Source organism: Furipterus horrens, unplaced genomic scaffold (assembly GCF_987537825.1).
Source record: "Furipterus horrens unplaced genomic scaffold, mFurHor1.1.pri manual_scaffold_1, whole genome shotgun sequence".
Lineage (NCBI taxonomy): Eukaryota > Metazoa > Chordata > Mammalia > Chiroptera > Furipteridae > Furipterus > Furipterus horrens.
The window spans coordinates 166,723,380-166,746,408 of record NW_028327171.1 but is presented as its reverse complement, the minus strand read 5'-3'; the positions used below and the strand labels follow the sequence as shown (position 1 = coordinate 166,746,408).

Sequence of the window (23,029 nt, the reverse complement as noted above, 5' to 3'; positions counted from 1 at the left end):
GTTATTGGCAGTGTTTCAGGTATAAAGAAGATCCAGGGGCTCTATTCCTTCCTCGTGTACTTTTTGGGAGGTGTTAGATAACTAGGCGTTAAAGGAAGCATACTTAAGAAAAGGATTTACAGCCTCAAGAAAGTATAACATTAAATTTGACATAAATAATTATTACACACATATACAGAGTTTTGAGGATAATCCATTATTCCCATTTTAATGAAAACCCTGAAATGTTTTATGGGTAAATAAAACGGAGAAAACCATTTCTTGTTGGGCTTGTTTATGCATGTCTAGTACGTGTATATGGCTAACAATTCTCTCCATTTCCCTAGGTCTGATACCACAGCTTATAGGGGTTGCTCCAGAGAAGGCCATCAAACTGACTGTAAGTTTCTTTCAATTTAAATTTATGTTGTGTGTTTAGATCATCATTAAGCCAAAATTAAAACTGAGGCTGTTGAGACTGACACACTTTCAAGGTTATTATAAAATTTTAAATTTATATGTAGACATTTGATAATTTTTAATTTGATCATGAGACAGATATTTTGTTGATTTGGAAAGCCAATAACATGTTAGTTAGTAGAGGAAATTCTGGTTAACTAATGTTCTCTTTCTAATTAGGTTAATGATTTTGTTCGGGACAAGTTCACCAGAAGAGATGGCTCCATTCCATTTTTTGCAGAAGTCCTTGCTGGAGGATGTGTACGTATTGATATTGGGCATTTCTTATGGCAACTGTGTTCCTTTAACTTTTTTGCACATTGGTTGTACTAATTGAGTGACATTCCTCTGAACTCAAGGGATTCTAAGCAGATTTTCTTAGTGATCATATAGAATGACTCTTAAATTTTATAGCATAATCTAACTGGTTTTGAGTGCAAAAAACAGGTAGTATTTTTGTCAGCTCAGTCTCTTAGAAGCTCCTGAAACATTACCTTGCACACTTTAAAGTTCTAATTCTGATTCTTAAATATCACAGTAAATAGTAGTAGTGAATATAGTTGCCATACATTTATATTGACTGTTACTTTAAAATAAGTGTGAGATGACAGATTAATTGGGCCGTTATATTTTAGGTGTGTGACTGAGTAAGCCACTGTGGTATAATTATAATTTTCCTTCTTTAGGGACCAGAGCACACAGAAAACAACCATAACTATGTTGAGTCTGTTGACAATTCTGACCACAGAGGTTCAGATTCTATTTACTTAGAGCACAAAGGTTTCTATCTTTAAAACGTGAGCATGACATTGGATTTGGACCAATTCTCAAATCTAAATTCGCGGCTAAATTAATTTTATTTGTGAAGTTCGTTTCATATTTAGTAATAGGTGATTTGTTTAAGACTTACTTAGTCCATTTTGTCTCTGAAACTCTTAATAACTTCCAGTTGAAATGGCTGAAAGTCTTGGCTAAACCCTCCTCAGTTGCTTGTGGAACCTGAAGTGATGAGGTCGCTGACCTTTGTAGCTTTTAATTCAGAGAATATGCCTTGAGGGTCAGAGAGAGGCTGCTCTGGATTCTCCTTGATGAGATTTGTCACCCTGGCACATACCTGGGTCCTCACCTTTCTGCAACCAATGCTCTTGTGGAAGAGGTGACTTGGGGGTGTGTGTGTGTGTGTGTAAGAGGTGACTTGGGGGTGTATTTGTGTGTGTAAGAGGTGACTTTGTGTGTGTGTGTGTCTGCATGCCCAAGTCATTCTTAGAGATAAAACTCACCTCTTTGGCTGACTTTCTTTTTCATGAAGGAGAAATGATGGACATAGAATAAGACCTTTGCTTAGGCAGATCACAAAAATGAAGTTTCTCTTCTTCCTTCACCCCAGTTAGTGCTGTGATCGTTTCTCTTCTAATTATGGAAACTTTGCAAATCATTAATATTTTTTTGTCATTGGTTATAGTTTCAATTTGGTTAAGAAGTTTCCAAACTCAGTTTTGCCACAGCATATGCATACAGTAGCCAGAAATCTCTTAAATCATTCTCTGTTCCATGTTGCTGATTATGTCATTTCTGTTTGTAATATCCAGAGGTTTTGCCATAAAACTGACCTGTTCCCATGTCTGACATGTAGCCACAGTCAGATATTTGGTTCTTTTGTTTGTCCAAGATATGAACTCTGTTTCTAAACTTTGAGAATTGCTTTTGAAGTGTGGGGTGGCTTGAGGGTTGTGCTGACACTCTAAATCTCTTCCTTAATCATGACATTTTTGGAAGCTTTGATGGATTGTCCAGTGGAAATTGGCAGCATGAAAAATAGTTTGGTTGGGCTGTAGGCAGGATGATTAGCTTGCCTGCATTTCTTCACTTTGAATGTCTTCTGCTTTTCTCTTCCCTCTCCCTTTTAAATCTCTTCACTGAGGGAGGAAAGAAAATAAGCAATTATTGAGTTTCTACTGATGACTTCAATCACAATACAAATGATTGTTAAAGCATCATCATCTACTTTTCCCAGAAGTCTGTGTATTTCAACAGAAAAATAAAGCCTTAAACAAAAACTATGAATCTGTCCATATAGAATATCAGGCATTATGGAATGGAGCCATATTGTTTTTACTGAAGGAAACCTGGTGAGCAGCCCCGAGCTGAAGCCCGGGGACAGTGGCTGCCTGTGGGCCTGCCCAGGGGACCCCTCACCAGCGGGTGGTGCAGCGTCCCCGTGGGTATTGGCTGGATGCTGTCAGGTGAGAGGAGGGTGTCTGCTCTTTCCCAAATCACTCACTTTTAAAGATGTACTTAATGTGAACCTAATGTAGGTTAATTCAGAAGAAATGGCTCAAACTGAGCAGTCTGTGTTATCTTTCCGTTTTTTTTTCCCCAGCAGAAGGACCAGCTAGGAGCTGGGCCTTGAGCACCCGTGTATAGGAGGGAAGTTGTGCAGTGACTGTGCTGCCCTTGAAGAGAAAGCATGTGCGTTGACTAGATCATGAAGTGACCAAGAAATAAAAATATCCAGTCCTTAGGCACTACATGTTTTTTGTGGTATCTTTTATGATCTCCTTTCTGATGTAGGTGGTATTTGATATATGTAAAAGAATACACAGCATATAGATATAAAGAGTAATAAAATGAACATCCATGAATGTACCACTCAACTAAAATATTATCACTATTGTTGACACTGGTTTTTACTTTTCCCGTAGTTCTAATCTGATACATTGCTGATGAGCAGTAGGGATTTTTCCTACTCGGCTAAACATTTTATAGGCATTGTCTCATTATAATTCCCATCTAGAGCTGAAAACAGGAAAACCTCAGTTGGGATTCCCCACTTTTCTCCAGATCCATATTCATATTTGGTATGTTTCCATTCATTCATTCTTTCATTTATTCATTCTCATTCACAAGCTGTCAAGGCTGAGCAAGATTTAGTTTCTTTTATCCTATGCAGGGAACCAGGCTGAGGATGTGTTTATTATATCTCATAGGAAAAGGGCAGGTACTGACCATTCTCACCAGATAAAAGTTAATCTTAAATGTAATAGTATTGCATTGCGGTAATTTGAAAGTAGAATTCCATATCATTATTCACTCTTTTCTACATATCACTGAAGAAAATATATGCTTACAATTATAATTCATCATAATAGCTACCATTTCTTGACCATCTTGCACTGGGCATTATCTTATCGTTAGTATTCCCAGCTAGAGTGGAGGAAACTAAAAGCTCAGTGAAATCCAGCACTTAGTAAATGGAAAAACTGCGATTCAATCCACTTCTGTCTCCAAATCCATGTTCTTCCATACTTGGTGTGTGTTTCCATTCGTTCATTCTTTTATTTATTCATTCTTTCAATCATTGAATGCTTGCTATGTTTCAGGAAAATTTTTAAAATAACAGTTTTATTGTAGGGTATTCACATACTCTGCAATTTCCCCCATTGAAAGTGTGTAGTTCAGCAGTTTCTAGTGTATTCACAGAGTTATGCAACTATTACCACAATCAATTTTAAAACATTTTTATCACCCTCCCCCAAAGAGACCTGGTACCATTTATCTATGGCCCTCCAATCTTCCCTCCTCACCTCCCAGCCAGGCCTTAGGCAGCTATTAATAAACTTTCTCTATAGACTCACCAATTCAGGACATTTCATATAAATGCAGTCATACAATATGTGGTCTTTTGTGTCTGGCTTTTTTCACTCAGCATGTTTTCAAGTCCTATCCACGTTTTGGTATATGTAAGTATTTCAGGCCTTTTTATTGCTGAATAATATTTCATCATATAGTTATACCATATTTTGTTTATCTGTTCAGCAGTTGTTGAATGTTTGGGTTGTTTCCATTTTTTTGTGTATTAGAAATAATGCTCCTATGAACATTCATGTAAAAAGTTTTATATGGACATGCTTCATTTTTCCAGGGTATATACCTAGCAGTAGAATTAGTGGGTCATATGGTAACTCCAATTAGTATTTTGAGAGGGACTACTAGACTCTTTTTTCAATGTGATGCACCATTTTACATTCCTCCCAGCAATGTACGAGGGTTCTAATTTTTCCACGCCCTTGCCAATACTTGTTATTATCCATCTTTTCATTGTAGTCATCCAGGGGCCGTGAGGTGGTATTGTATTGTGATTCAGTGACTTGATGGTATTGCACATCTTTTCATGAATATGCCATTTATCTATCTGCATTTGTCTGTTTTCTTTGGAGAGGTGTATGCAGAGTCTTTGCCCATTTTTGTTTGGGTGGTTTGTCTTTTATTATTGAGTAATAAGATTTCTTCATATATATAGGGTCCCGTATCAAATGTGTTTTTTGCAAATATCTTGCACTTTCTTGACCTTGTCCTTTGAAGATTGATTGGTCTTTGATTTTAATTAAGTCCAACTTATCTGTATTTTCTTTTGTTACTTGGTATTATATCCAAGAAATCATTGCCTAATTAAAGTACCTCTGTTTCTTCTAAAAGTTATCGTTTTAGCTCTTATATTTAGGTCTTTGATCTTTTACAACATTTTTTAACCTTAATTTTTTAGTCTTTTGCCTTGACCAGAGATATTGCCAAATGACAGTTTTATTTATTATTGTCAAAATGTTGTTATATTTCCTTCTAATGTTTTTATATTCATACCTTTGTGCATGTGTATGTTTACACATGTGCATGCACATACACACACACATACACACATTCTTTTTTAAACCAGATGGAAGTTTTGTTCCCTCTGACTTCCTGATTACAAATGAAAGCTCTGAATTTCTAAGGGCAGCAGGTAATCACAGTGGAGCTTCTCACTTTAGAAATATAATACAACCTTTGGGAATAGAAGTATAAACAGAGTGTGCATTTTCAAATTTTTGAATCTTCGCTGTGAGCATTAGTCAAACTCTTGTTTTACATCGATATCAAAACCTTCCCAAAAAGACTTACTAGTTCAGAATTTGTCATAATTTACATGTGCTGACATATTGTTGTAGAGTCTATAAATTGTACTTCAGGTTTAATAATCGCTTGACCTTTCTTTAGGTGGGAATGGAGTAAGAATGTACATGTGTGTGCAGTCACTCAGTAAATATCTGTTATGGATGCTGTATGTTTAGTGTGTATGTAATGATAGGTTTCAAATATTTTTTTTCATTGGTAAGCCATTCTTTTTAGGCTGTTTTTATTTTTCTATTAGAAAGTATATATATATATATATATATATATATATATATATATATATATAAAAATACATATGTATTCATAGATAAATGTAATTGAGTGTTAAATTATGATATCTGTTGTGGGCAAGAATAATACTTTAGTGTCAATTTAGAATTTTTAAAGTACTTTTAAAATGCACTGTTGTCACTGCTATGAAGTAGAGAGATGGAGAACAGCAGCTCAGAATGGCTGATTCTCTCATCCCAATCACACAGTTAATATATGCCGCAGGTTTCATGTGAGCCCAAATACTTTGATTTTAATACCAACTCTTTTTATTCTATAATGCTTTCTTGGGGAATCAAATCAAAGCCCTCTCCATGTATCAAAATAAATCTAGATGAGCCCATTCAACTTTTTAGCAGCTTCCCTCTTTCCTTATTATTATATGGGTATATGTAAAATAAAAATTTATATCAACATATATACATATATGTTAAGTTATGTAGGTATCATTGATATACCAAAGATGAACAGATCTTAGATGTCAGTTAGCTCAATGAGTTTTTTTTCCATCAATCAAAAGGAATTTATTTGGACACTCAATGTGCAGTGCTTAATGTGTTTTAACAATTACATACATGGAATCACCTCCCAAGACAAGCTATAGAACTGTCACCCCAGGAAACTCATTCATGCCTTTTTCCAGTGAACCCCTCATCCCCGTCCCCAGGTGAACACTGTTCTGATTTCGGTGACCAGTTTTGTTTCTTCTAGGATTTCATAGAAATGGAATCATACAAAATGCATTCTTTTATTGTTGCTATAATTTTGCTTAACATTAATGTTTTCAAGAGTCATAATCTTTCATTTTCCTCGGGTGAATAAGAGTTGAATAGTGTAGATGTGTCTGCAATTTGAAAGAAACTGCAAGTTGGTTCTTCAAAGTGGATGGACCATTTCACAGCCTCATCAGTGGCCTACGAGTATTCCACTTATTCCACATCCTCACCCACGTTTCATATCCTTAGTCTTTTTCATTTTAGTCATTCTCATTGGTATGAAATGATATCTTATTGTGGTTTTAATTTGAATTTCCCTGAAGCCTAAAGATATTGAGCATCCTTTTATGTGTGGATTGGATAGTCATATATCTTTTTTTGGTGAAGTACCTGTGCAAGTTTTCTGCCTATCTTTCATTAGGCTATTCATATTTTTATTATTATTGACTTGTAGGGGTTATTTACTATGTCATGGTGACAGTACTTTGTCAAATATATATGTTATGAATATTTATCTCAGTCCGTGACTTGTCTCTGAATTCTCTTAATGGTGTCTATGGTGGTTAAGACATATCCATAAACTTAAGTGGGAAAAAATGGAATACCTTTTCAAGTCAACAGAGCAGAAAGTTTAAAAGTCTAAAAGGACTAGCCTATATGCATTTTCTAAACATCTCTCTGGTCTCTTTTTATGTTGCTAATTCTAACCAGAGCACTTCCCTGACTGATCACATTACCTCTTTTAGAGAATGTATACTTATGCATGGACAGAAGTCATAAAACTCAAAACATATTTATTGCTCAGCGAAGGGCTAATGTAAATCCATCATGCTGCAGGTGTTTCCTTGGCCTTGGGTGAACTTAGCCTCCCGAGGAACGCACCCCTTCCCTTGGTATCTTGCTTTCAATCTGCACAGTGCTCTCACATTAGTTAGTGCACAAGAGCTCTGTGATAGGCAGGGCACTTGTCGGGATCTCTGTTGTATTAGGAAACCGAGAAATGGAAAGGTTATGACCTATCCAAGGTTACAAAGTTAACGACAACATAGGTCAACAGCCTTCCAAACCTAGAATCTTCCCACTCTCTCATGCTTTCTCCCTTCAGCCTATGTGTGCCATGCACACACACACCTATATTAGGTGCAATAAGAAGCCCACTTGTTAGTGGGAGCTTTTACTAATCCTGGGAGGTAGGATCTTAGCTAGTCAGCTCTCTGTGCTGTGTCTTCCTCAGCAAACTGAGCCTGCACACTTATGTGAACATAAACACATATGCACACAAGTTGAAAGTTCATATATATTTATGTCAACGTGGCTTGTGATAGGTTTATAGAAGTTTTAACTCTTCCTTTACTCTAGTTAGGGGTGTGTGTAGTTTTCTCTCTTCCTATCCTAACAGCCTGGCATGTATCATCACTCAGCAGTGAGCAAAACTGCAGTTTATCCTCTTTAAATTATCACTATCCTAAACTATTTTAAAAAGAACCATAGCATTTCTCACTGCTTTATGAAAGTCTAAAAATGTTTATGGTTGATGATGTGTGATACAGAGTGACTGTCTATTTCTATTCCTCTTGAGTCAGTCCTGGTGACAATTAAGTGACTTTTATTAGGTTTCTGGTTATTTTAAATGCATATATTTTGTATATGCTGGTGTGGCTTTCAGTTGAAGTTAGACTTTCATCGGTCTCTGTAAAGGAAGACTTTATAATGAATTGTTATAATTGGACACTTTGTGGTTAGAGGGAAATGGCTGCAAACTATAGGAGACAACAGATCAAAGAAGACTGTAAGCAGGGGACTGGGCACAGGCAGGGCCAGGTCCCCAGCCTCTTTGTGGCCTCTGCCCTGGGGTAGGATTGTGAGGGCAGGAGGTTGAACAGGCCTAATCCTGTGTGCAGCCCCTTGGCCTCTGGCACATCAGCGGCCTGGTGACATCTCAATATTACATTCTTTTCCACCTAACTTCTGCTGTCAGCCCTAGTTGGTTTACTTTGTCCTTAAAAAGAAAAAAATTGACACAAGATTAAATGGAAGTTTTTACTTTCTTTCCATTTCTGCTGTATACAGGTAACCCTCAAAAAAAGATTTGTGCCTTTTATTGTGTTATTGGCAATTCAATTTAAAAAAGAAATGACAAAAATAGACTCTAAGTCAGTTTTAATATTAATGCTTCCTCTCCTTAAATTATAAGCAGCAATTTGAAGAGGGAAATTTAGCAATTAGAGAGTTAAAAGTTAATGTTGTTGATTTGGTGAGTGAAAAACTCACCAAAGGTGTCATGCAGAATGGTATGTTATCTGATGTCAACATCAGTACCGGAAGCAGCAAGATGTCAAGTTAGACAATGTTTATTTAAGACTATGTAGCTGTGTTATCGTCATGGTTTAATTTGAAATTTTATATATCTTAGTGTCTATTATTTCAGATCACTAGCTTTATTTGGTTAGATTTTTTTGATGTTCATGTACATATACAGGGATAGATAAGCTTTAAAAAAAAGTTTTATTGGGACCCTCATTCACTGCCAGTGGGAATGTAAACTGGTATAGCCACTATGGAAAACAGTAGGGAGGTTCTTCGAAAAATTAAGAATAGAGCTTCTATATGACCCAACAATCCCTCTTCTGGGTATCTGCCCCTCCCTAAAATGTCTTTAAAAGATTTTATTTTTCAGAAAAAGGAGAAGAGAGGGAGAAAGAGGGAGGAAAACATCAGTGTGCAAAGAGAAACATCAATCAGTTGCCTCTCTCATGCCCCTAATTGGGGACCTGGCCCACAACTCAGGCATGTGCCCTGACTTGGAATCGAACTGATGACCTTTTGGTTTACAGGCTGGTGCTTAATCCACTGAGCCACACCAGCCAGGGCCAAAAAACTTAAAAACCTTTATTTGCAAGATATATGCACCTGTATTTTCATTGCTGCATTATTCATAGTGGCTAAGGCACAGATAAGCTTTCTTTTTAAGTTTTGGATCCACAGATAGTTTTTAAAAATGCACTTAAAGTACATAAATTACCAAATTTACCACAGAGAAGAATGTGTGAGAGAGAGCCTCGTCTTTTAAAAGAAGGCATTGTTTCTAAGAACTGGTCTGTTTCTTATTTTTTGGGAACTTTTGTTTGTTTTGTTTTTGAGTAGTTAATACATTCATTTAATTCAGAATTTAAAAGGTGCAGTGAGGTATGCTTTGAAAATTATTTCTCCTAGCTACTTATTTCTATTTTGAGGAGGCAACCAATGTTTTTATCTCTAAGCCATTATGATTTTGATAAATTTCAGTAAACTTTTGACCTATTTGTCATCAATAGGAACCTATTATTTTATGTTCTATTTATGTAATTGGCATAAATTTATTACCCAATGTCCCAATCTTTTTGTTTGATTAAGAGCATATAATTGTTTTTGCTTAACTATTTTCTTAATGGGCATTTAATTTTTTTTCTGTTTAATTTTGTTGCTTTTTAAAATAGCAAGCATTAGCATATTTATAAAAATACAGGTACTTTTTTTCATTGAAAAGTTACCATATTTTTATTTCACAACTTTACACTCCTGAAATTTTGTGTATTCAAAAATTATATGTGCTATAAGCAGTGTTTTTTTTCTGTGAAAAGTTATTAAATTAATGATATCACTTATAATCAATAGTCTTAAAATAGAGGAGAAATGATATTTTCTTGTATTTGTTTCTCAGAGGGGAAACACACTCAGTTAAGGATGTAGTAACATCACAATCCCTGGTCTGTGTTACTAGGTTTCTTAGCTGAGCAATTGAATTAACTGAAGATTTTATTCCCCCTACTTCTATCCTCAATTTAATATGTTAGAGATAGCGGTCAACCTCAGAGTTTAAAAAAAGGACAGTGCATATTTGCCACATACATTTCCCTTTAAGTGTTATAAAATATTCAAAGTTTAAGACTAATCACAATCTTTATTTTTTCTAAAATTATTCAGTATTTCTGGATAGTATTTGTGTACATATTCCAAGGCTTACTATAATGTTTGTGAAACTGTATATTGACTTTTAAAACATATACAGACTATAGAGTTGCTAGAAGTTCTCCTCCTTCCAATGTAGTGGAGCACAGACGTGAGAGCAAGCACCTGGGGGTGTGCCTTGCTGCGTGCTGCCTTGTCAGACTACATATATCTGTCCTTCTCGTTTTGAAGTTATGTCCAGTGCATTGTTGGGACTTAGTATGTGTTCTGGGTAACAGATCTTCAAAGCACATGACGGTTAATGTTTGTGTTTGAAAATGCATTTTCTTCACTTACTGGTCCTGTTCATGTAGAAAGCCTGTTACATGTACACTCAGAAAGAAGTTTGAAAAGTTGTTAAAGGAATATAAATCTCAATAAACTAGCAATTATTTCCAAAAGAGTCCATGGGAAAAGAAGGGGAGGAGGGAACTATGGGGTGGGAGTGTGCTGTTCGGAGTGCTACTGCTCTGTGGGATATTACAATTTACTAATGATTAAAAACATGAAAGAACTTTATATTTATTTAAACATAATGTCCACATTTAACAAGTGGCACCCAGGGACTGACATTGTCTGGTGATGGCAAATTTGGGGGATTATAGTCACAATTTGTGGTTCTATTATTATTTTTTAATCTGCTTTAGTTTAGAGCATAAAGCACATTTTCCCAAAGATAGCCTTTGCAACCATTATTTAAACAAGAGCTTTCAAGGAAGTAGCAAACTTTTTCAATTGGTTTGGTCTTTAATACTAGCTACAGGAGCAATTACTTGGATTATCATTTTAACATAATTTTTCACCCAGCAATCCTTTTGAAAGTATTGTTTGCTTAGATTGAAACATTGAAATACTTCTTCCTGCCTGTAGTGCAACAAATTAAAAAGTGAGAAATACAGGCAAATCCACCCGTAAAACTGGGTCAGTCAAACACTTGGGAACTGTGTGCCAGTGGTCTGGGTCACGTGAGCTGGGAGTTGCACAAAACCCAGAGAGAGACAGCAAATTGCTGCACCCCTGCGCTTGGTGGACAAAAGGGGGATTAGGGCCGTGGGGACACCAGGACAATAAGCTTCCCACGGAGAGGAAAGGAATCCTGGGTCAGTGTTGGCAGTTGTGGATGCTGATAGGAGTAAAGGGTCAGGATTTGAACGGGAGTAGGTGGGGGCTTGTAGCCGCAGGGCAGTTAGGAGGGTGGGCTGGGACTTGTTGCTACCCCTCAGGAAGAGGTCTGGGAAGGCTGTGGCGTTTAGAAAAATTAACAGGAACATAGGTGGAGGTAGAATATTGACAAGGCATCGAATGCCGTGTGGGAGTTTATTCTTTGTGGTCTTCCTGTACCTGCGGAATTGCAGTGCCCCAGTGAGGCAAACGCGTCTTGTCACGTGCAACATGCTATTGCAGTGAAGTTATATAATATGGTTATGATGATATAAATACGGTTATGATTATATAATGTAAGTAGCTACAGGTGAGATATAGATGTACAACTGAAACTTTTTCCACTTCATAAATGGAGATATATATGTATTTAAGTTTTTTAAAATGTATTCATTTTTATATATCCATGTGCATATACATACACACATTCTTTCTTTCTTACAGAAACCAAAAAAGGAGTTAGTAGTACTTTTGTTAAACATTCTTTTTTACCCCTCTCCCAGTTAACGGATTTCAGATGCAAATACACTCTTTATCCAAATTCAGGTTTCTGTCAGTCACCACTGGACAGTGTGGACTGTGGCTTTGATTTGCCTGTGTTGTACTGATGGTAACTGGATGTTCTGTTTCCCAGCTCTGCTTTGAAGAGTTTCTGATTTTGTGCTGACATGCTCCTGAAATTGCCTTCCTAAATTCTCTCCTTTTGTGTGGGCGTTACTATGTAGAGTTTTGCTCAGGATGATACATCTTAGAATTTGAACCAAAGGAGACTTTCCCCTCTGACTTAGGCACCTCCATGGGGCAAAGTTGTGTTAATTGTTAACCAAAGAAGTTTAAGCAGGTGGCTGAGCTAAATAAAGTGAATGCTTGCTAAGAAGCGGAAAGGTCGAATTTTAGCTCCAGCTCATAAAAGACAGCAAGCATCTCCTTCCCTCTTGTTGGGAGCTCCCCGCTGGCACATCTGGCTTCACTTCCGTTTTCCAAATGAATTTGTTAGTTTTGCCATTTTGCATATGGCTGGGTTGACCCTGGAAAGACTGGTCTGAGAAACACTCTTAACATTTCAAGTAGAAACGAACCCAGACATAGATTGGCTTCCGCAGAGTCTGGGGACCATCCCCGTGAACTGGCCAGAGCGTTGTCCTCTCATCTCCCTGTGAAAAGGGGGAGATGTGAACTGGTACGATATGCAGACTTTTCTGGATTTTTCTTCCTGACAATGCCAACTGGGCCCTGATTTAGAAATCTGCTTCTGTCTCCCCTCCCTGCCTGCAGGCTGGCGGCTCTCAGGTCATCTTCACCAACCCACTGGAGATCGTGAAGATTCGCCTGCAGGTAGCGGGAGAGATCACTACAGGACCCAGGGTCAGTGCCCTGAGTGTGCTCCGTGACCTGGGACTTTTTGGTTTGTATAAGGTGGGTAGATTCCCTCAGGTTACCTCCACAGAAATGTTGTCATGTACTCAATAGAAATGTGAAAGAATGTGGAAACCAGACATCTCCCCCACACAAATGGGAAAGCAATCTTGTCCTGCAGGGTAGTTCCTGGAGGAGAAAATCAAACCAAAAGGAAAAACCAGGACACTTCTATTAGAGACAGTGGGATACATAGACATGCTCTCCTGTTCTCTGCAGGCTTTTCTGAAGCTGCCAGCAGGGAGGCCAGTTCTGCAGACCCGCTGGCTTCGGGCTCACAGCCTTTTATTTGCTGACGGGTTGGAGGAAAGTTTCTTTGGTGTTCTCTTTGGGCTGGTTTAGGACTTCAAGACAGTCTTATGTTTATTTTGAATCTGAGTTATCTCTATTGTTATCTTCCCAGCAGGAGCTTCTCTTTGTCTTAATAATTTGACCACAGTGAAACAGTAGTAGAGTTTGGTAGGATTCGGGTCTTTAAGAAGTTAAGTGGTGGGATTTGTCAATAATGAATTTCATTTAAAAAAACAGAGTGTATTGTACTTCCGCAAAATGCCAGTCAACAGATTCCTTCCCTGCAGGTATACTTACTCCCATTATTACAGATCAGATGTAATGGAGCAGAAGCTATTATTTTTCTTAAACAAGGAAGAGTTTTCTTTCCATTCTTCTGCCCGGTGTAAGGGGGGAATGCGTAAACTTAGCAGCTGTAGACAACTGTGTTTCCACAGCATTCGATTTATTTATAGATCCATCACTGTAGTAGCACATTAGAAATTAGACATTCTGTAGATGAGACTCACACAGCTACACCCTTAGGAGACTAGTAAACCAACGGTGTCTGTCTTCAGTGTCAGACAAGTTCCTTCCCTTCCAACCTTCATTCCCATCCTTTTATGGAATTCCTTTTGTTAACATTGTTTCTCTGTATATCACCCTTCATAGAGTCCTTGGAATTTAAAAACCAACAACTTAAAAAAAATGTTTGAGGTGTCTTTTTTAAAAGGCCATTAGGGAAACAAGTGCCAAAGCTTGACTGTCCACCTGGCTCCATCAAGCCCTGGGCGGTGAAATACGTGTGCTCCTGACAAAGCTGAAGAAGATGCTCATCGTGGCTTCAGGCCCCGAGACAAACTGTCCCTGGGTGGCTTTCTACTCCCATGGAAACCTCCTGCTAAAATATTTTGTCTGGTTTGCCCCACACCTCTGCTTTTTAGGACGTGGGGAACATTAGTGGTTTCTTTTTCCCCTTCCCTTTCTGCTGCCACCTCCTGTAGCTTCCTTCCTACCTGGCACTTAGGGACTATGGCTGATGTGGATTGAATTGGTGATTTGTTAGTTTTCGGGCTGCCTTTGCAGATTGCTTTGGAATCAAGCTATTCATATTCGGTTTCCAAGTCTGTTCCCCCTTACCCACCTCTCAAAAAGCCAAACAGAATGAGCAACCTGGAGGTTTGAGAATTGAATTTTTATTAACCTTAAAAACTGTATCTACCCTGGAAATGCCAGAAGATTCTAAGTTGTCAGAATGACATCGTCGCCCAGTTAACTAACTCCAGGACCCACCAGCCTTTCTCAAGCTTTGAGCCATGTGTACTTCTCTGGGCCCCACTAGTTCTCCCCACTCCCCTCCCACAGCCGCCCCAGTGCCACCTTGGCTTGTGGGCGTCTGCACCCTGTTTACACAACTGTTTTTCTCTATTTCCTCACTGTGTGACAGGGTGCCAAAGCATGTTTCCTCCGAGACATTCCCTTCTCTGCCATCTATTTTCCTTTTTATGCTCATTGCAAACTACTCATGGCTGATGAAGATGGACACGTGGGAGGTTTAAATCTCCTTGCAGCTGGAGCCATGGCAGGTAACTACATTTTGTGTTTTTAAGCCAAAAGAATGCCCCCCCCCACCCATTCTCTTTAAGAAGTACAGAATCTCTATGTACTTTCCCCCTTTATTTCTGGAATGGTTATTGTTTGTATCTGACTTGGTTTAAATGGGATCGCTTTTTCTCCTCTGTGCGAAGTGCTGTAATTCTGATGAGAGTTAATTACATTTGCATAATGTGGATAAACAGCTTAATGCAGCTTAGCAACTTGGAGCCAAATTAGATCTGCTCATCTAAATTGGGCTTTCATCATTACCGTGTTTCTTAGCCTCCTGTGCCCCTGAAAACTTGGGCGCAGCCCAGCTAAGCATTAAGGTGGAAAAGTTTTTTTTTATCAGATCAGTTGCTTTGTTGTCTCTCATGCTGATGCACGGGGCTCACATGCCCTTTTTAGCATATTGGAATTGATACAATTTGGCTCATCATTGAGCTTTTATTATGAAGCTGTTCCTATTCTTTCCACCATCATCCTTAGACCAAAGTAAGCAGTGCTTACTTCCCCAGCAAACCATCTTGTACTTGACTGGCATCATCTGTCTCTTAACACTTTCTGTCTTTTCTTAGTGGTTGTTTGTATAAGTTTTGGCCTCTGTACTAGGCTGGGAGCTCCTTGAAGGCAGAGGTTTTGTTCTGTTCACCCTTGCCTTCCCTATGTGGCCAGCATAGTAATAATAGGATAAATATCAATCAAAATATGTAAGTGGAAAAAATGAAAACCTTCATTTGGTCTAAGATGCCAAACTGGACACAGAGGCGGTTCATCTGAAAAGAGGAGCCTAAAAAATTTAGGAAGGTACTAAGATGTTTCCTTCTGATCTCATGGATCCAGCCCTCCTCTGGAGTTGTGAAGGAGCTGGCTTGGGATGGAAGGTGGGGCGGGGGGTGGGGAGCAGGCATCCCTGGTTGAGTCAGCACTCGGGAAGGAAAGGGCGGCACACGTGCTCCCTCCATTATAGCAGGTCAGGGACAGAAACGTGAAGAGTGAACACAAACCCAGCACTGCCCCCAAGTGATCAGTGCAGCTCTCCTTGCCTGAGCTCACTGCCTGGGGGGCTCTCTCACCGACTTCATTCTCCGCAGGTGCCCTGGCTGACACGGCAGGACAGTCTAGGCACCTCCTGCAGTGTGTGGGGCAAGGGGTGGCAGGAGCCCTTGGTTCTGAGGGTGTTCGGGTGGACCATGTTATTGTCCTCACCCTTGGTGACAAGGAATGGCCTGTGATGCTTAAGAAATTCTCCCAGGGACCTTTGAGCCCTTATTTGGGGTCTAGCAAATCCCTTGTCTTCTGGTGTCTGTAACTTCAGTCAGGTGCATGCACATTTGAAAGGCGGTATAGCTGCCTGCTAAGCCTTGGCACGTGGTGCTCATCCTGCTCCTTTGTGGTGCTCACCAGCCTCCCAGTTTTAAATGGGACCAGCGCATTTCCCCTCAAGTCTTTTTCTCTGTGCTTTCCAGTCAGCAGCAAAAACCAAACAAACAAAAAAGCCAAAGAACAATCTAATCGTGGACAGGCCTTTTGCCAGAGCATGATGGAACCAAGTAAACATTTCCATGGAACTCTTAGCACCAACTTCTGCCCACAGACATTTGATGTCAATTTTCAGAATGAAAGATGAATTTGTCTCATTTATACCTGTAAAGCTTTGCTGGCAGGTACTTGCAGTATTCAGACTCCAGAACATTCCAAAGGCAGGCAACTTACCTAGTGTCATCTGGATAAGGTGCAAAGCTGTGCGGAGGGGAGGTATTGGCTTCGTTCTCTCACAGAGCCCCTGCGAGTCCACCAGTGGCATCTGCCTGGTGATGATTCAGTAATACTCAGTCCAAACTGAATTCCTCTTGCCCCGAGGAAGGTTATCTTGCTCCTTTGTTCTCTGTTTTGTTTTATAAATAAAAGGTGTAGTTGTGAAATCCATCTCATGTGTCCCGCTGCTGATCCATATCAACATGAGCCCAGGGCACTTGGACACAGGAGATGGATGATGAGACCTTTCTGCAATCAGTTTCCCTGTTATTCCTTAACTGGCTGCCTGACCTCCCTGCTCCCATTGTAATGACGTCTCTCATACAAGCCTCTCTGAAAGCAGTCACAGCTCTCAAGTTAGTCCCTGAAACAAGTGCGTGGATATGAGTATTGATATTCACTTTGCACATTAGAGTGACAAGAATCGGCATAAAACATTACAGTTTGATGTCTGATACAATTAATTGACAATATCCTCGTTTTTTATTATACATGAAAATACTTGTATCTTATTAGGAAATAAAAGGAGGTAAAATATTTGAAACTTAAAGAGGAGCTCTTGGGAATTATCCTGGTACTATTGATGCCTTTTTTCCATCTTATAATTCTTTGGGATCATTCAGTAGCGTGATTTTCCTAATTCAGAAGGCAAAAAATTTACGCTGACCACACTGAACCCACTGATAAGACCTTTATATCCTTTGTCCATGAGTGCCCAGGCATCTACTCATGAGGCTTTGAGTTAAAGCAGTTGAAGTTGCTTATTGTATTGCTAGATGTTAGCAGTATTTCTATCCTTCATAAGGAACTTTGGATGAATTAAAGGTGCCTTTCTCCGCAAGGTGTGCCTGCGGCTTCCCTGGTAACCCCTGCTGACGTCATCAAGACGAGACTGCAGGTGGCCGCCCGCGCCGGCCAGACGACATACAGCGGCGTCATCGACTGTTTCAGGAAGATCCTCCGGGAAGAAGGGCCCTCCGCGTTCTGGAAAGGGACTGCAGGTGGCGGCCGGGGCCTCGCGGGGTGGCTTCTGCTTCTCAACGGGCCTCTTTGCCGCGGGCGTCCTGGTGCTAAGCGCTCCCCCCCCCCCGCACCCCCATCTCTTTCAGCTCGAGTCTTCCGGTCCTCTCCGCAGTTTGGTGTCACCTTGGTCACCTACGAACTTCTCCAGCGGTGGTTCTACATTGATTTTGGAGGCCTGTAAGTGCAGCTGTTTATCACTTTTGTAAAGAAAGCACCCAGAGCAGAGAAGTCATCGTTCAGCCTGCAGAGGCGGCTGTGGCGCTCGGAGAGCCGGGCAGGCAGGACGGAACCCTGCAGGCCCGTGCGCTCAAACCACGCCGTGGGCCGAGAAGCTTCGGTGTTAGGGAGTAAGGTCTTAACGGGGTGACATGGTGCACAGCAGTAAGCAGCTCCTGAGGGAAGATTTAGGGAAGCAGCAAATTAAAATGTTATGTGAATAGTTATTATTTAGTGTAAGCAATGCTGAGCTTCATGGACTTAGGCTCTTATTACTTAGATTTCCTTTCTTTTCACCAGAAGTAATGCAAATCTGTGTTAGATATACTTGTGAACTTTGTTTCAAAGCTTTAAGCGCTTCACACCTCTGAGACTTCATTATTCACCATAATTTATTATTAGAATAGCTGTAGATGTTCTTAGAGCTAATTTATTACAAACAAAACAAAAAGGGTTCAGAGAGAGGTTATGTCCATGGACATAATCACTGGTGAGATATAGGCCAGAAATTGGGCTGCTTAGTACTTCACGCTTGCACTGGAGAGAAGAGGGATCACTTGTTGAATTTGCTGGGTGGGGACGGTTATACCCAAAGCAAGCGATTATCAGCTTTTCAGCATAGGATCAAATCCTGCATGTAAGCCTTCACCTCGTAAACCTATAAACCCCTTTTCTGCTCAAAGGTCAAATTAGGAATTAGCTGTTGAACCACACAGAGGGACTAATACAAAGAATGAAGAGCAATCTTAAAATTCCAGGCTTTCACATTCCATAAAAGTAAAAATTATATTTTTTAAAACAATTTTAGTAATAATCTTCATGAGTCTACTGTTTTAAAAGTCAGCTTTTTAAATTTTCAAAAGGAAAAATATAAACTTTATGATTAATTTATGCTCAGTGACAAAAATTTGGAAAATAGGAAAGTATAAAGAAGAGAAAATCATTCGTAATCCTGCTTCTCAGAAAGTGTTAGTATTTGAGTGTGTTTTCTTCTGGTCTATTTTCTATAGATTATTTATATAAGTATATAAGCTTTGAAACCGAGGCTACTGTCCTCTGAATCAAATATGTGAGTGTGTTGCTTTCAAAGCCCCCATCAGTCAGCATGACTGCAGCACGGACGGCAAGGCCGTTGTTGGGCAAACTGTACTCCCCTTGGTGGCACACGGGGCAGACTGAAAACGTTCGGCTATGTGCCATCCTTGTCAGTCTCGGGCACGCTAACCGCTGGCTTTTTCCCATTTGCAGCAAACCCTCTGGCTCAGAACCGACGCCTAAGTCACGCATCGCAGACCTTCCTCCTGCCAACCCCCACCACATCGGTGGATACAGACTCGCCACAGCCACTTTCGCTGGCATTGAAAACAAGTTTGGCCTTTATCTCCCTAAATTTAAATCTCCTAGTGTTCCTGTGGTTCAGTCAAAGGCAGTGGTAGCAGCTCAGTGAGGAGACGACCGTTGAGTGGCGCACATTGGCCCCCTGAAGAGAGGCCTAGGAGGGCAGCCCTGAAGTGTCCCCAGTCAGCCGCACGGTGCTGGCTGAGCTGAGGAGTCTAGATGACATATACATATATTTGTTTATAATCATTTGCCCAGGAAGAAAAAAAAACAATGCAGTTTCAAGCTTTAGTCTTACGTGTTGAAATGTTTTCTAAGCTTTGGCATGAATTAGTGTTCTAGACTGCTTTGCACAGCTTGCCCTTAGCGTGAGTGACTGTACATATTGTACATCTTTGTACAGAGACATCTTGGCACCTCATCCCAACAAATCACATTTATAGAATGTAATGCAGTTCTTAGTGGCTTGAAATGTACAGACTGTTTTGAAAGTGTTTTATTAAGAATTACATGAAAATAAATGTATTACAATTAAATTCATTCTCTTATTGGTGACTTAGGGAAATGAAGCATCAATATTGGATGTATTTAATTTCTAGCTTGTTTTCCATTCTGGAATAAAAGGTATTTGCTGATAAAGAGGTATAACAAGAGCAAGTGCTGACACTACTGAATAAGAGAGCCTTTGGAAAAGATGCATGCCAGTGGATGCCAGAGGACCAGGCTAATGACTCGTGTGTGCTGATGTGTTTCCATTGTATTTAACATGTGTGTAGCTCCTCCTCTGTTCATCCATCACAAGGCTTTTTCCCAGACAGCTCCTGTCCTGTCAGCATGCATACGGAAAGAGGGACGTCTCCAGCACTGCTGGCTTAGTTTTGCCTTCCTTGGACACAGCAAGGCAAGGGTCTAGCTTTCAAAAGAGTAAAGGGTATTTAGCAGTTTTCCCTTATATGGACATGATTCCAATCAAAAATAAAATACACCAAAATGTATGCATGTAGTTGAATTTTCCTTTGTAAATATACTGATAGTGCCTTTTATTTTGATTCACTACTGATTCCAAATAATTCATGACCAGGTTTCCCTCTTACACTTTTACAGGAAATAGTTTGATTTAGAAGGGCAATGGTGGAATGAGGGGAGGAAAGAAGAGAAAAGCTCTACATTGTGATTTAGTGGGGTCTAGGTTCTTCCTTATGAGTCCAAAAGCAAACTACTTATTCCAAAAGTCACTCATCAAGGATGTGATTATTACCTTAGACCTCAACATCCATCTTGACAGCCATATCTACACTCGGTATGGTTGTGATGTGATGTGTAGTGTCAGAATTTATTTACTTTAGGAAAGTGCTTTGGGAAGACATCATTGCTATTGCTAATGAGCCGGGATACGAGAATGTATGCAAGTATTTTCAAGGGGCAAGCCTGGGGATGGACCAGGTCCCTCAGTGTCCTCCACAGCACTCACCAGGTGGTGTCCGAGAGGCCTGTGACACAACCATAGGCTCTCCCTGGGTCTTGCAGAGAACAGACTTTTCAGTTCTCGTTGGAGTGGAATAAATGGCAATACGGTTGTTTTGCTATTAGCACCTGTTAAAAACAGGCAAGTAGTCCATGGGTAAGTTCTTACAGAAGATTCATATACTATGTATGTTTAAGAGTAAGATGATGAAGTACCCTTCCTGCCCTAGAGATTATCACTGCTAACAGATTAGGTTATAAATTTGTAGTCTGTTTTTCATCTATATCACATATCCATGTAAATATTTATATGTTAAGAACAGGATTATGTTTTTAAATTTATTTACATGTTATTCTCTGATTCAGTTTTGTTTACATAATGCCTTTGAAATCTTTCCCTGTCAGTTTACAAAGATTTATCTTAAGTTTTAATAGTTGCATAGCATTGCATTGTATGAGTTATGATACTTTTCATAAATTATCCCTTGTTGACATTCATTTTTTTTCATTATTGCAAGCAGTGCTGTAGTGAACAGTAAATATCTTTGTACACATATTTTGAGTACATGTGCTAGTATTTCATTAGGGTAGATATTTAAAATTGGAATTGAAAATTCACTAGATGTATAGGTTTACATTTTATATATATTGCCACATTGTTCTTTTAAAAAGGCTTTACTAATTTACTCTCCTACTGACAACATATGAGAATGCCTATTTCTTTGCAATGTCAACAAAAATGGATATTAACAGTCTTTTACATTTTAGTTAAATCATGATAGGTAATTACTGTTGTTTTCATTTTTATTTTTCTAATTACTAGTGAGGTTGAATGTCAGAGTTGCTGGTCATTTATATGTTTTATTGTGGAATATATAAAGTATATTAAACATGTATATATGTATGTATGTATACACATACATATGCACATATATATTTTAAACAAATAGTAATAAAGTGAACACCTATGTAGCCACCCAGGTCAAGAAATAGAATATTGCTAACACTCCATAAGTTCCCACATATGCTCCTCCCTAGCACAGTCCCCTCTCTTCTGTTTAATGCCATCTCTACCCTTCATTTCTTTGCTTTTTATTATAGTTTCATCACCCATACATATATCCCTAAATACAATACTTAGTTCCTGGTTTTGAATTTTATATGAATCAAATTATATTGTGTACCTTTGAGACTCGTTTCTTTTGCTAAACATTTTAAGATTCATATAACTACGTAGCTATAGTTTGCTTATTCTATTGTATGAATATATTACAATTTATTTTTCCATTTAACTCTGGACATGTGGGTCATTTCCAGTTTGGGGATATTACATACAGGTTGCTCTGGATATTTTGTATGTGTATTTTGGTGTTCATTTTTACAAGGATATTTACGAAGAGCAGAACTAGAGGCATGGGATTTGTTAGATTTAACTTTGCAAGATCATGCCAAACTACTTCCCAGAGATTCTTGTACTGATTTATATTCCCCCAAGGGTGTATTTTTCTTCATAATTTGTACCAGTCTGTTGGCTATATAATGTTATCTCATGTAACTTGAAAGCATTTTCCATCAAATGAGGCTGAACATCTTGCATCTGTTAATATACACATTGTTCTTCAAAAAGCCTTTACTAATTGACTTTCATACTGATAGCATATGAGAATGACAGTATGTTTATTGGCTACTTGGATTTCATCTTTGGTGAGTGAAGTATGTTAAAGTTTTTTGTCTTTTTCTCAATAATTTGCAGGGGGGTTTTATATTCTGGATACTACTCCTTTATGAGTTGTGTTGCAAAATCTTTTCCCAATTTGTGGCTTGTCTTTTCAAATCATTCTTGATATATTAACATTTTATTATGTTCAAATATATCAATTTTTCACTTATGGTTTGCATGTTTTATATTTCATTTAAAAATATTTTACTCTCAAGGTATGAATATGGTTGATATTTTTTTCTTAAATGCTTTCTAGTGTTGCTTTTCATGTTGAGGTTTCATCCTACGTGGCGCTGTCTTTGGCATGTTGTACGAGCTAATATTTTTGCTTCTTTATATGGTTAGTCTGTTGTCCCAGTACTGTTTATTGAAAAGACCTTCCTTTCTCTACTGCTTTAAAGTGACTTCTCTGTTATATATTAAGGGTGGTCAAGGCAAAGAACTATTTCTGGATTTTGTTTTGTTTTTTATTGGTCTTTTCCTGTGCCACTAGACACTCTTTTCCATTACTCTATCTTTTAAAAATGTTTTGATATGTAGAACAGGAAATCATCTTACCTTCTTGTTCTTCAAGAGCTTGTGGTTCTTCTTGGTTCTTTGCTCTTCCTGTCAACTTTGGAAACTGTTTGTTAATTTCCTCTCAAAAACTAAACAAACAAACCAAACACACAGAGATTTTGATTGGGTTTGCAATGACTATAAGCCATTG

General features: G+C 38.9%; 1 protein-coding gene across 2 annotated transcripts in view; it reads left to right on the top strand.

Moving 5' to 3' along the window:
- SLC25A12 (solute carrier family 25 member 12) overlaps positions 1-20,131 on the top strand; it is a 174,111-nt gene extending 153,980 nt beyond the window's left edge. For both annotated transcript variants that reach the window (XM_090280745.1, XM_090280742.1), the window contains exons 12-18: positions 327-379; positions 619-699; positions 12,795-12,935; positions 14,653-14,791; positions 17,402-17,560; positions 17,669-17,759; positions 19,047-20,131. In XM_090280745.1, the coding sequence (XP_090136871.1) occupies positions 327-379; positions 619-699; positions 12,795-12,935; positions 14,653-14,791; positions 17,402-17,560; positions 17,669-17,759; positions 19,047-19,245 (863 nt within the window). In that variant the 3' untranslated portion in view covers positions 19,246-20,131. The remainder of the gene's footprint in view (positions 1-326; positions 380-618; positions 700-12,794; positions 12,936-14,652; positions 14,792-17,401; positions 17,561-17,668; positions 17,760-19,046) is intronic.
- The last annotated feature ends 2,898 nt before the right edge of the window (positions 20,132-23,029 follow it).